The sequence below is a fragment of the Typopeltis vanoorti genome, chromosome 13 (genome assembly GCF_054136105.1).
Source record: "Typopeltis vanoorti isolate ZY-2024b chromosome 13, IOZ_Tvanoo_1.0, whole genome shotgun sequence".
Lineage (NCBI taxonomy): Eukaryota > Metazoa > Arthropoda > Arachnida > Uropygi > Thelyphonidae > Typopeltis > Typopeltis vanoorti.
Window position 1 is genome coordinate 3,663,981 of NC_143561.1, and position 14,830 is coordinate 3,678,810.

Consider the following 14,830-nt stretch of genomic DNA (forward strand, 5'->3'; position numbering starts at 1 on the left):
AATCAAATAATCAAATCGACTTCTCTAGCTTTGAAATTAAAATATTTATTTGTAGTGTGATAAGAAGTCATAATAAAAATAAATATGGTAACTACATGATACTGACCTCCACAGATCCTGTTCCTATCAACCGACGGCGAGCGTATTCAATTCTCTGAAAGTCTTCTTCTCGATCAACAAGCAGTGTTCCTGGTTCCAGAGAATCAAAGCTCAAAAGCTGGGGACTATAACCACCTGCAATGTATTCTTCCTCCCATATCTTTTGAGGATCATTTCTAAAATATAAAAAAAAAAAATTTATGTCTAATATCATTATCAATAACTGCATAAAATGATATTAAATTAAGTATACTATGATAAAATTACTGCATCATTAATATCAGTGTTGGCCATAATACTCTATCACAACTATTCTTCATTAATACAGTAAACAGAAACAAAACAATTTTTAATATCATCATCATCATGAAATACACAAAACAAAGTTAAATTAAATTGTAGTCATTAAATTAATCTGAAGCACATACTAATAATTTTCTCCTATCTACCTACCAATGCATGGATTAGGATGGTTAAAATTGCAGCCAAAGCGAACTAAGGCTATAAAAGCCAACATTTTATGTGTTGAGAGAATGTGTTTTCCAGCAAGTCTGCCTGTTTGGTGTAATAAAAAAAAGTTTAAGGGAAGGAAAATTCATTTCCATATGTGCATGAATGACAAAACTACCATGCTAGGAACATTTCCTTAGTCACAAAATCTTCTGAGTTCTACCCTACCTTTCACAGGACCTGTATACAGTAATCTACTGTTTATACTATATTTATCCTATATCCAAAACAACAGTCCTTCAAGGTTTTGAACTGTGAGTCAGCTAACCCCCTGTGCAGTCAAATGCTTTCTCTTCAGATGTTAGCACATCCTGTAGGAAAAATTCACAATAATACTGTTATGTTCACTAATCATACAATTAAACTGACTTCTCTAGCTTTGAAATCAAAATATTTATTTGTAGTGTGAAAAAAAGTCATAATAAAACTAAATATGGTAACAAGACTGAATTTTATTTTATTTTATTAACACTGACTATGGCTATCAGTCTTTCCATTGTATATACACTGGTTTCCATAAATTAAAGAACAAAGAGAAAAACCACGATAACTCAAAAACTGCATGGTGAATTTTATGTAATTCAGTGAAAAGCAGTATGATATGAAAGTAACACCCATAAAAATCGTAAATAAATAGTATAATTCAGTAATGAATGGATACATGAAAACAATGGTCAAAAAAGAGATCAAAATTGAGACTGTCACAGTGCCTCAATAAGAAATGTAGTCACCCTTCACTGCAATACAGCATTCACAATGATGTTTCGGGACGTCTCACTAGGAAAGAGCTGCACACTGCCGCCACGTTAAGGGTCCTAAAGGGCATAGAATAATCGTCCATCCACTCAGACAAAGAAGAAATTTGGTGAAAAATCAAGAACGAGTCAGCAGAAGGAAAGAAGAACAAAAAGGAGCACTTTCATGTATGAAAAAGATTCGTATAAAAGGCAGTGCTAAACAAGAATTGTAAGTACTTATGTGATAATTCGGACTAAGAACATACATCGAGTGTTTCTGTTTATGGGCACAATAAGATAATGTATATTGATATTGAATTAAGCTTACTAAGGTGTGCTTTATTGTCAGTTTGTGTATATTTGACTAGCAGGATATTCCATATTATGATTTAACTTTAAGGGAAGAAACATAGAACTAAGTCTGAATCAGGAGGAATTGAAATTGACAAAAGCTTGTAATGGAATTGTATATATACGTGTGTGTGTGTGTGTGTGTGTGTGTGTATTATTAAGGGTATTTACTCAGATTGTAGACATTTTTATATTAGAATTTTACTGACTAGAAACACCGAGATAAGACAAACTTTAATTAGAACACAACCAGTTTAATCGGAATGCAGACTTCTTCAGGTGTATACACTATCACAAAAAACTGGAAAATTAGCAAGATAAAAAAGTGAACTTCTCACATAAACAAGTTAGGAACACAGTCAAGTTTGATCTGGCATCCGCGTGGCAGGTCTAGCATGAGGCTTTAGTGAGTGGGAACTATCTCAAGACTGCCAAAATTGAATTACTGCGCTGTGTGAATCAGGTAAGCTATAACTTAAATTACTGTTTATGTGTGAGGGATCCAGAACTATTTCTTTTGATTCTAAAATGCGTTTTTCTAGTTCATCAGGACATTTATGGATGTTGGTAGTAAGATTCCAATCTATCTGGTGTTGACACTCTTATAAATTAGAGTTGGCAGAAAAAAGGACATGACTAGAGAGGTCACTTGCATGGGTTCTGTTATAAGAGATCACATTGATGCTTTTCGAGTTGTAGAGAGACAGACTTATCAGTTTACCCATAATACGGCTTCCATATATATATATATATATATATATATATATATATATATATGGAAGCCGTATACACACACACACACACATATATATATACGGCTTACACACACACGTGTATGTGTGCATGTGGATCAGACTGTAAATGTTCCTTTGGATTTAATTAAATAGTTTGTGAACAACACATTACACTGATTCTGTCAATGCACTGTCCTGAAAATTTCAAACCTGAATAACATAAAGTTTAAGTAATCAATAATTAAGCCATGACTAATTAAAGGTAAAGATTAATATAAGCGGGAGGGGAATGCTAACAATATCTGCTTTGTCTTTAGTTTAAAATCTTATAATCTCACACTCAATATATAGTCTAACTGATGCAGTCACGAAACAAATGAATTTGTTAGACTATAGAGCGTAAGAACATAGGATCCAGTAGAAATAAATAAATGGTGACAGTCGAACATTTACGACATCTCACGAAAGTTTAAGTGAAAGAACAAAAAGACAAGGTGGTAATAAATAAAGAGAAAATAAAATTATAACAGCACATTCACGACCAGATGTCTCTCCAAATCATCACATTACCTCCACCCATGAGTGTCCCTTTCATAGATAATAATATGACCCTGGTTCTCTTCAGATCAGAGCACACCTGGTATTCCTTTGTGAGACTCTTCAGTAAACCGATCCAGAGTGGTCTTGGGTCCAGTTGATGTGAAGCCTTACCCATTTCAAAACATTCTTTCCTGTGGCATGGGAATAGATTATGGTTGTTTAGTATACAAGATCACCTTCATGAAGCCTTCTGGAAACAGATATCAATGTTCCTGTAACTGAACGCAAGGTCAGATTGTAGCTGATTCAGGATAGAACTTCTGTCAGTTATCCACAGCGGGACCAGTTTTGATTTATAAAATGAAAAAAACATAATTTTTTTTTTACCTTTTAGTGTATTTAATACTGATTATCAAGACAATTTTTTAGGACCTCCTCGGTGGTGTGAAGTAAGCCAATTACATGAGAGTTTTTACATTTCACCTGCATTAATGTAAAGAATAAAACACTGAAAAAAATACACTTTTTTTTTTTTTTTTTTTTTACTTTTATTCCAGTATATTTGCTATGCAGGCAATGTAATTTCATACTGTTGGGGTGCAAAGAACATAATACTGCAGTTTGCATTGCTTATAAAATTTTGTCCTTTTTTTTGCTTAGCTATTGCCAATTTTGCTTAGCTAGGTAATATCCTATTGCTTAAGGGTCAAAGCTGTATAACTGAGAGAAGACCTCCACATAGCCTTTAAAGGAATGGGGAGAACCGACCAGGGCTTCTGAACTAATGTCCATCCTCACCTTCTCGTGGTGCACCATGTTGGGTATCCTGTTGGATATCTACCTGGATACTGAACGAACGAGGATGGGCTGGCAATTTGGGATTTTGCCGACCAAATTGTACTCTTATTGGTTAAACCAAAATAAAAATGATGGTACAACATGACAAAATTTCATGCCGGCTGGGGCATCACCTGGTTAAACAAGGCCAACGTTGTTTTCGCCAGGGAACCAGGGCGAACAGCGAAAAGTCAGCTACTGGAACAAATCTGAAAACACACCCCAACTCAACATCACCAGAGTTAAAGATCGGTACTATCAACATAAGCCTGAATGGCAAAGAAATGGAGTTAGCTGAGGAATTAGATGAGTACCAGATCGACATAATAGGGGTGACTGAAACAAAAAAGACAAACACTGGTGAGATCTTTGACAGTAAATATAAAATGTTATATTCAGGCAATGACAATCAAGGAAAAGAAGAAGTAGCCATAGTATTCAACACAAAATATAAGGCTCATCTTCTTGAATGGCAGGCAGTGTCAAGTAGAGTGATTTGGGCAAATATCAGAATGGTGAACTGGACAATGACACTTATTTGTGCCTATGGTCCCACAGAAGGTTCTACTAAGGTAGAAGTGGAGGAATTTTTTGAGGCTCTAGGGAAAGCTACTGATACAATAAAAAAGGAAAAGTTGATCCTTGTTGGGGATCTAAATAGCAGAGTAGGAAGTGATTGTCAGACATATAAAAAAATGTTTTGGGAAAATTTGGAGAAAAGAGCAAAGCTAATAATAATGGCAAATATCTGTTGGATTTCTGCTCAGGACATGGACTGGTTATTACTAACATCGTGTTCCAACAAAAAAATGTGCACAAATTCACATGGAGAGAAGAGGCAAGGAATAATAAGTCTCATTGACTATGTTATTGTTGATAGTGATGTTTTCTCCCTGGTGCAGGACAGCAGATTGTATAGAGGATTTGAAATTGGAAGTGATCACTATTTAGTCTTGAGCAGGATAAAATTGAATTTCATATTGAAAAGAATAACATGTAAGAAAGTTTTAAAGCGAATAAAAGTTGAGCAGCTCTCAGATGTGAACTGTAGACTAAAATACACAAAGATTATTGAAGAAAAAATGACAGAGTTTGAGAACAGGAACCAAACATTGGAGATTCAGTGGCAAGCCTTGAAGAAAACCCTGATTGATTCAGCTAGAGAGGCATGTGGTGAAGTTGTCTGCAAGGATAGAAAAATTAAAACGCCATGGTGGACACAGGAAGTTAAAGAGGCAGTGAAGAAAAAGAAGAAAGCATATCAAAAGTTCCTGGCAAATAAATCAGCTTGTGCTCTTAGAGAATACAGAGACAAATGTAAGAAAGCTAAACAGTGTGTAAAACTAGCTACACAAAAGTCATGGGAGGACTTTGGCAAGAATATAGAAAATAAATATCAAGAAGGTGGCAAAATATTCTGGAGGTTGTTGAAGAAGCTTAGGAATGGAGGAAAGAGTGCTGTGAAAGGAGTTAGAGATGATAAAGGTGATATGAAAATGGGAGAAAAAGATAGATCCTTGAAGTATGGAGTAATTACTTTGAAAATTTGCTAAATGAAACAAGCAGTGCTGACAGCACAGTGATAAAAAACACTGACCAAACATGCAGTCAGGAATACATATCCATACTTGAAGTAGAAAAAGCCATCAAAGGCTTGAAATGTGGAAAGACAGCAGGTGTAGATATTCGACCAGAAATGCTGAAGTATGGTGGTATAAATGTCTTACAGTGGCTGCACTGCATAATTCAGAATGCCTTGGACAGAGGGACGAATTCCTGATGATTGGAGTAGAGCTCTCATAGTACCCCATATATAAAAAGGAAAAACTGAATGTGAGAATTACAGAGATATATCCCTACTGGGTGTTTCTGGTAAGATATATGCAAGTATACTTGAGAAACGGTTGAGAAGAATTGTGGAAGAAAAGCTTGGTGAAGAACAAGCTGGATTCAGGTCAAATAGAGGCTCAGGATCAGATTTTCACTTTACGACAAATAGTGGAGAAATCATTGGAATATAACAAAGATCTGTATTTAAGTTTTGTCAATCTGGAAAAGGCATATGACAAGGTACCAAGAGAGAAGCTATTCAATACGCTACAGTTATATGGTGTCAATGGGGCATTATATCAAGCAATACTTAGTCTTTATTTGAGTTGTAAGTCAGCAGTTAGAATTGAAGGAAGTACAGGAAGATGGTTTAATGTTAAATCTGGTGTGAGACAAGGATGTACATTATCCCCTCTGTTATTCATTATCTATATGGATCACATTATGAAAGAAAGTGGTATTAAACATGATATCAAAATTGGAGATGTTAATGTCAGTTCTTTGCTTTATGCAGACGATGTTATACTTCTAAATAAATCTGCTACAAGTCTGCAAGATTATCTGACTAAATTGAATAACGGTTGTAATAGATATGGTATGAAGGTCAGCAATAAAAAGACAAAGACAATGAAAATAGGCAGAATCATTGAAAATGTCAACTGTGTTGTGAATGGAGAACCTGTGGAACAAGTAAAACATTTCAGCTACTTAGGCACGATTTTTAGTGAAGATGGTAAATTAAATATAGAAATAGACAACAGAATCAACAAAGCTTGTATGGTAGGAAGTCAATTGAATAAATTCATATAGAATAAGAGAGAAATTAGTTGCAACACTAAATTAGCTGTATACAAGATAGTGTTCAAACCAGTTTTAACTTATGGTTCTGAGAGCTGGGTTAGAAGTAAAACACTTGACCAAAGACTAGAGACCGCAGATATGAGTCGTGAGAAAGATTAGAGGCGTGAATCGATGGCATCAATGGCAATATCATATTAAAAATGAGGATATTAGGAAAGAACTTGACATGGTCGGCATCCAGGAATGCATTAGCAGAGCTAATCTCAGGTGGTATGGTCACTTAAACAGAATGGACGAGGAAAGATTAGCAAATCAAGTGTGCTCTGCCAGGTTGGCAGGAAACGACCTAGAGGAAGGCCAAGATATAAGTGGATTGATACAGTACAAAAGTGCCTTAGACAATAGAAATATAAGATCTGATAATGATAATATTGGAGTCTTGACAAGTAACAGACTGATTTGGAGGAAAATTGTAGATAGGAAGTTAGTAATGATGTAAATTTTTCATGTAGTACTATCATGTCCTGTATACCCCTTGAGGGTACATGTCAGGAATTTGATGATGATGAGGTAATATCCTTTGGAAAAATAAATAATTAAATGTAATTTATTTTTCCAAAGGATGGTTGTTGTCAATTTTAATAGTTACAATCATAAACACAGCTGATATATTAATGTCAATATCATTATAATTATAATTATTATTATTATTTGGGAGTCTGCTTAGCTCAGTGGAAGTGCAGTTTGCACACCATGGTGCTTGATCGCCCGGAGGAAGACCTAGATTCAAATCTAATTCAAAAGGAACATTTTCTAAGCCTTTCTTTGAACAGTTCCTGAGTTAGTTGATCTCTGGCATGGACAAGTGGGTTTTTTCTCCTGAAAACTCGTGTCATTCATCCCATAAACTCAAGAAAATCGACCATAGAACCCACACTATCTCAGACAATAAATATATAGTGTTAGAATTAGGGACCAGGATATGGCAGCACTTGTCAGCCACCTCTCTTCACCAGATGCCAGATATTGTTAGTGATAGTCTTGATCCAGCTATCTCTAATTGGCCTTCGGTGGAGATTGAACTGCCCCCCCCCCCCTCCCTCAGTCTCTAAAAAGTTAGATAGGGCTAAAACAGCCTCACCTACTTAGAGTAAGGGAATCAAAAACGTTAGTGGTTTTTATTATTAATACAGGCTACTCCACTGAGTCCTTAGACTCATCGAGGGAAGCTGTAAATATCATGCTAAGCACTATCCAACATTTGTGCAGTATCTATCATATTTCTGTGCAGTATCTATCATATTTCTGTGCAGTATCTACTATACATATTTGCTTTGAACTCAGTATACCACAGTATGGCACCCACAATGGATTCTGGCAACCTATTCCACTCATTTACCACTCTCCAAGCAAAAAACCTAGTTCTAACACCCTTGCGAACTATACTCTTGATCAGTTTCCAAGGATGGCTCCTAGATCTCCCACCACCAGGCCAGTTCTGAAAAATTTCCTCTGTATTAATCATGTAAAAACCTTTCAGTAATTTGTATGTCTCAATCATATCACCCTTTTTCCACCTGTCAATTAGTTTCTGTAACCCACAAATCTTCAACCTGTTCTTATAAGGTTCATTCCTTAGACCTGCTACCATCTTAGTCACTCGCAACTGGATCCTCTCCACATCTTCCTCATCACCAAGAAACCCAGTTGACCAGATCTGCACATCATAGTCAAGATGGGATCTTATCAAGGCTTGATAAAGAGGAATAATAACCTGCTTGTCAAAGTATTCTTTGGGAACCAAGTAATCTGATGAGTGCTTCAGCCACTTTTGCTATGTGCCCTCTAAACTTTAACTTCCTATCCACTAACACTCCCAAATTTCCGACTTCATCAATTTCTTGGAGAACAGTTCATCAATGTGGTATACAGCTAATAATCTTTTCTCCCAAAATGCATAGCCTTACATTTTGCCACATTAAACTGACATCCATTCTCCTTAGCCAAGACTGCCAGTCTATCCAAATCATCCTGCAAAATTTTATCATCATCTGTATTAACTGTTGCTCTACCCAACTTTGCATCATCGGCAAACAACTGAACAGTTCCTCTCAGATCCTTTCCTATATCATTAATATACAAATTAAACAGTAGCAGATTAAGAAAATTAAACAAGAACAGAGCCCTATGGCACATCACTAGTCACAGGCCTTCTTCTGGACTACTCTTAAATAAACTTCTCTCTAATATCACCCCATCAACCACCCTCTTATCCACCTTACCAACCCTATATCCATCCCCATGGGCTGCAGTTTATTGATTAGAATTCCATATGGTATCCTGTCAAAAGCTTGTGCAAAGTCCAGCAGCATCACTGTAAACCCATTACCTTCATCAGCTGTCACTGTATTATAAAACGTGAGCAAGTTACTGAGGCATGACCCACCTTCACAAAACCATGCTGCCCCCTCCCCATACAGTGTCCCATTTCTGTCTATCCATTCCTGCATTTTGCTCTTGACCAACTTCCCTGATATGCTGATCAGTCGGTAATTTGCTACATCAGTCTTGGAACCTCCTTTACACGATGGAACTATTTTCCCCTTCTTTCCATTCCCTTGGGACTAACCCAGAGCTGAGACTTAGATGTGGTCAAAGGAAATTACAATTCCCTAGCACCTTCACGTAAAACTCAAGTTGGTATTACCATCTAATCCCATAGCTGTATTCACATTAAGGTTCTGTAATCTGCTATGCACCTCCATTTCATTTATCTCAGTTCCCATATAAGTCTTTCCCTCTATCATTATTGCAATATCTCCACTTGGATGATATACGCTTACAAAGTATTCACTTAGTATTTCTATTATTTCGACTGATTCAGTTACTTCCCTACATCAGCATTCATTAAAATCATTCTGCCATAAACATTCTTCCTTTTACTTGTAACATATTGAAAGAACTATTTGGGATTATCTTTGGCCTGCACTGCTAATTTCCTTTTATACTCTGCGTTTGCCTTTCTTACCACACTGGTTACCCTTTTGGCCTGTGGTTTCTACTGCTCATGTGCCTGTTGGTCACCTTTCTCCTTGAATTCCCTCAAGGATTTTTTCTTTTTTTGCAGCTCCAGCTTAATGATATTCATCCATTTAACTCTCACTTGATTTACTCTCCTGACTCTAGGTATTCAGTTTGCCATTACTTCCCTCAACCACTCCTTTACCACTTCCACACTATTTCCTGAAACTTAGTTTCATGTCACTTCCAATTTAAAATACTATGCAAAAAATAGCAAAACATATTGGGTGGTGGAGTACTCAATGATTTATTACTGTTCATTGTGAGTGCAAGAGTATAATGTGGGGGGGGGGGGTATACAGAATTAGCTCACGCTCAGTTTGCTGCCAGCCACTGAAGTGCGATTTTTATTGCAGGCATTTGTTTCTAATTGCTCAATGTTCGAGTTGGCTATTTCAAAGTGAAGTACTGTGTCATTTTGCTTTTAAATTTTAATACTGCTGCCACTTTATGTTAATAATTGTGTCTAAGGCTTTGTCAATAGAAGACAAGATAACAATTATTAATAGACTGGAAATGGGCAAAACTAGTGTACGTCTTGCTAACCAACAATTTTGGTTGCTTCAACAACATTTTTAATGTTGGTAAAGCAACCATATCTGAAAAAGAGCAGAAAAAAAAATGAAAATTTGAAGTTTGCTTGAAAGTTAGACATAAAGATGGCAGTAAAAAAGGAAAAGGAAAAAAAAGCTAGGCAAACGCCACTTGAATCAAAAGATGAAAGCCCGTCTGAATTTAAAGTCAGCACAGAATGGCTGAAAATTTTCAAATCTACCCCATGGTATAAAGGAGCTTGAAATTCAAGTAGCTTTATCAGGTGATGTCCCAGAAGCAGAAGCTTTTAAAGTCTTTTATGAAAATAGCAGAGGAGGAAGGTTTATCCAAGGATGACATCTACAATGCATATGAAACTGTTCTTAACTGGAAGTCACTCCCTTACAAATCACTTGATTCACAACAAAAAAAGTCTGCTTCTGGTTTCAAAGCTAACAAACAGCATGTTAGAGTTTATGGTGTTTGCAAATGCAAGTGGACAACATGTTTTACCATTGTTGTGATTGGGAAATCCAAGAATAAAGATGTTTTAAAGGTTACAAAATATAAGACTTATTGTTAAACTGACCATAGATTTTTAATTCATACGTATGTTCGTACAATATTGCCTACTGGTTTCGCTAGTAGCTGACTAGCTTTCTCAAGGCTTGCATAGTACAAAAAAATGATAAATGCAAAAAAGGTTTAAGAATACAAAAAAACGTTAGTACCTGTTAGGTAACTAAGGTAACACATTCGCATGATATTTCTACTCAGTATCATGAACACGCGTTACATGCAAACGCATAATATGATTATTCGCGTACTGTAGTTCTGTTGAACTGAGGGAATTAATTAGATTTTTCCAAGTATCGTTCAGTATGGCCCTTGATTTCTGTTTAGGTTGCTGCCTATACATAGCACTACTGCTCCTTCTTTAAATAATCGATGTCTGTAATCTTCGTCTACGTAGGGCATAGAGCTATTATTCCAGTCTATAGTGTGGTTCGGAGTTGAAAAGTGATGTGCTAACCCAGAGGTGATCGTTCTGTTGTGATTTATACAAGAAAATTCTCAACAAAGTGTTGAGAATTTTTTATGTAGGATTCTGTTTGTCTATTTTTCCCTTTTCACTTTGTTGACAAACTCAAAAAAGTGAAGATAACACAAACAGACATAATGGCCAGTCTAGACGTAGTATCCTTGTTCACGAATGTACCAGTAGAAGAAGTCATGAACATTATCAAAGATCTCTTTCCTGCTGATATTACAAAGATGTTCAAGCATTGCCTACAATCAAATTTCTTCAAAGTTAACAACAAGGCATACAAACAATTAGAAGGCCTAGCCATGGGCAGCCCTCTGTCACCACCATGTGCAGACCTTTTCATGGAGAAATTTGAAAATGAAATCTTCACTAGCATTATTCCTAAACCTGCAATATGGTGGAGATATGTAGATGATATCTTCATCATATAGCAAGACAACATGGAAAAACTACATATGACATTTCTACTCAGTATCACGAACACGCGTTACATGCAAATGCATAATATGATTATTTGCATACTGTAGTTCTGTTGAACTGAGGGAATTAATTAGATTTTTCCAAGTATCGTTCAGTATGGCCCTTGATTTCTGTTTAGGTTGCTGCCTGTATGTAGCACTACTGCTCCTTCTTTAAATAATCGATGTCTGTAATCTTCGTCTACGTAGGGCATAGAGCTGTTATTCCAGTCTATAGTGTGGTTCGAAGTTGAAAAGTGATGTGCTAACCCGGAGGTGATCGTTCTGTTGTGATTTATATTGCCAACATGCTGTCTTATTTCCAAGCTTCTTGAAGTTTGTCCAATGTAGGAAAGACCGCATGTGCATGGAATATTATACACACCTGGATATTTATAAAATGGAACACTGTTTTTAGGAGATCTTAGAACCTGTCTGATGCTAGTAGTTGGTTTAAATACAACCCTAATGTTATGGGCCTTTAACAATCTCGCAATTTTGGTGGAAATTGAAGCCATAAAAGGGATGACTGCTGCTGAAATTTGCTGGGAGACTGTTCTTTCTTGTTGGTTATCTTTGTATAGAAATTTGTTGATGATGTTTCAAGGATAACCATTTTGTGATAGTGTTATAGCGATGTGAGACAGTTCTGTTTGAACTTCTTCATCGTCGGAGATAACGTTTCTAGCTCAATTTCTCAACATGTGGATGATGCTCTGTTTATGTGACCTATGATGGTTTGAAGAGTAATGTAGATATCGTCCAGTGTCCATAGGTTTTTTGTAAATTGACAGTTTCATATTGTTACCTTGTCTTTTAACTAGTATCCAAGAAGTGCAGCTGTTCATTGTTTTCTACTTCTAGAGTAAATTTGATTTTTTGTGGAGTGCGTTGATTCTATTGACAAACATGTAAGTTTTCCATGTTGTCTTGCCATATGATGAAGATATCATCTACATATCTCCACCATATTGAAGGTTTAGGAATAATGCTAGTGAAGATTTCATTTTCAAATTTCTCCATGAAAAGGTCTGCACATGGTGGTGACAGAGGGCTGCCCATGGCTAGGCCTTCTAATTGTTTGTATGCCTTGTTGTTAACTTTGAAGAAATTTGATTGTAGGCAATGCTTGAACATCTTTGTAATATCAGCAGGAAAGAGATCTTTGATGATGTTCATGACTTCTTCTACTGGTACATTCGTGAACAAGGATACTACGTCTAGACTGGCCATTATGTCTGTTTGTGTTATCTTCACTTTTTTGAGTTTGTCAACAAAGTGAAAAGGGAAAAATAGACAAACAGAATCCTACATAAAAAATTCTCAACACTTTGTTGAGAATTTTCTTGTGTAAATCACAACAGAATGATCACCTCTGGGTTAGCACATCACTTTTCAACTCCGAATCACACTATAGACTGGAATAACAGCTCTATGCCCTACGTAGACGAAGATTACAGACATCGATTATTTAAAGAAGGAGCAGTAGTGCTACGTACAGGCAGCAACCTAAACAGAAATCAAGGGCCATACTGAACGATACTAGGAAAAATCTAATTAATTCCCTCAATTCAACAGAACTACAGTACGCGAATAATCATATTATGCATTTGCATGTAACGCGTGTTCGTGATACTGAGTAGAAATGTCACGCGACGTGTTACCTTAGCTACTGTTGGATCGTACATCCTGGTTTTAAATCTGCCATCTTGATGTAAAGTTGTTCTTAATAGAAATCAATTAATTGCTGGTTGATTACTAATCAAAATATAGGGAAACTTATATTTATACTGCGCCACCCTATATTTAGATTAGCCTATGGAAAATAGTAGAATCAATCTTCAATTAATTTAGCAGTCTCATTAATCATGTAGGCCGAATTTAATCACTTAAGGGAGGGGGCAGAACCACCCCTTTAGAGTCTTCAAAATTTGAGTCAATTCAAGAACCGGCCTACCAGTCCAGAACTCAGGGGGTGGGGGCAGAACCCCCCTTTCGAGGCTTCAAAATTCGAGTCATCAGAATTCAAGGAGAACTGGCCTACCAGTCTGGAACTCTGGGGGGGGGACACTGTAGGCACCAGAGGGAAGCACCCCCCTTTCGAGTTTTCAAAATTCAAGTCATCAGAACCAGCCTACCAGTCCAGAACTCGGGGGATTGGGTGCCATAGGCAACAGGGGGGGGCAGAGCCTCCCCTAGTATATATATATAAAGCATACAAAAATGCTCAGATGAATTCCAACATTTTCTTGGATTAGTTTATTTCAAGTGTGAAAAGATTTGATTTTGTTGAAAAGATTTTAACTGATGAAAACTTTGTCAGGATTTTACTGCCAAATGTAACAGTAGGGTAAAACAACGATGCCAATTATCCTGGTTATCATATTTTAACTGAAATATGATACAGGATGAAGAACGTGCAGACTTTAACCGAAGTGATTCTGATGACATAGAAGAGGAAGCAGAGAGCAAGCCCACTCATGTAGAAGCCTTAACTGCACTAGACTATAATAGCATGGTGTGCGAGCAACAGTCTGAACACAGTTTTATGGAGATATGCTGTTAAAAAGATGAAAGATCTCACCACTAAAAAAACAGGCAATCTCGCTTGGTTCAAAGAAAAATTCAAGATTACATATTTTAAAAATAAATCTTCTCAAGATACATTATACTCTCATTTGCATGCAATTACTTGTGTTTATTTTGTTTATGTAAAAAAAAAGAGTTATAATAGTTGAAACCATGTAAAACAATTAGATAAGTTCAAAACAAATATAATTTCCATTGTTTGTCCAAAACGTTTAGTTATTATTTACAAACCATTTCTTAAATTAATTATTTTTTAAAATACTTCATATTTCAAAATACAGTAATAACCTTGCATACAATAATTTAATTGTATGCCTAATTATACTATTTCATATAAACTGGTATTCTCATCTGTTTGATTACTATGATTAACCAAACCAATTAGTCCCAATTACTTTGGATAATCGACGTTCTACTGTACTTGAAACAAAAACAAGAAAGGATTCTAATAAGCTCCTGATGCATTTTCTGAGGGACCTCAGAAGAGAGGGTTTATGGACCTCAGAAAGAGAGAGAAACATAATGGTTGATCAAATTAGACAAAAGAGTTCACAGAAAATTAGTAATAGAATACTGAGCATTCAAAGCATCCTGTACATTTCTTGAAGGTACATTCTAGTAAATAACACTAATATTTAGAGAGCAAGTAAACCATCCTTTTCTTTGAAATTTCTTTCTTTA

General features: G+C 36.1%; 1 protein-coding gene across 1 annotated transcript in view; it reads right to left on the bottom strand.

Annotated features, from left to right (window-relative positions):
- The window catches only part of cactin (cactin, spliceosome C complex subunit), a 207,379-nt gene that overhangs the window by 51,016 nt on the left and 141,533 nt on the right, over positions 1–14,830 (bottom strand). The window contains exon 15 of the mRNA XM_090402413.1: positions 107–275. Coding sequence (XP_090258539.1) covers positions 107–275 — 169 coding nt within the window. The remainder of the gene's footprint in view (positions 1–106; positions 276–14,830) is intronic.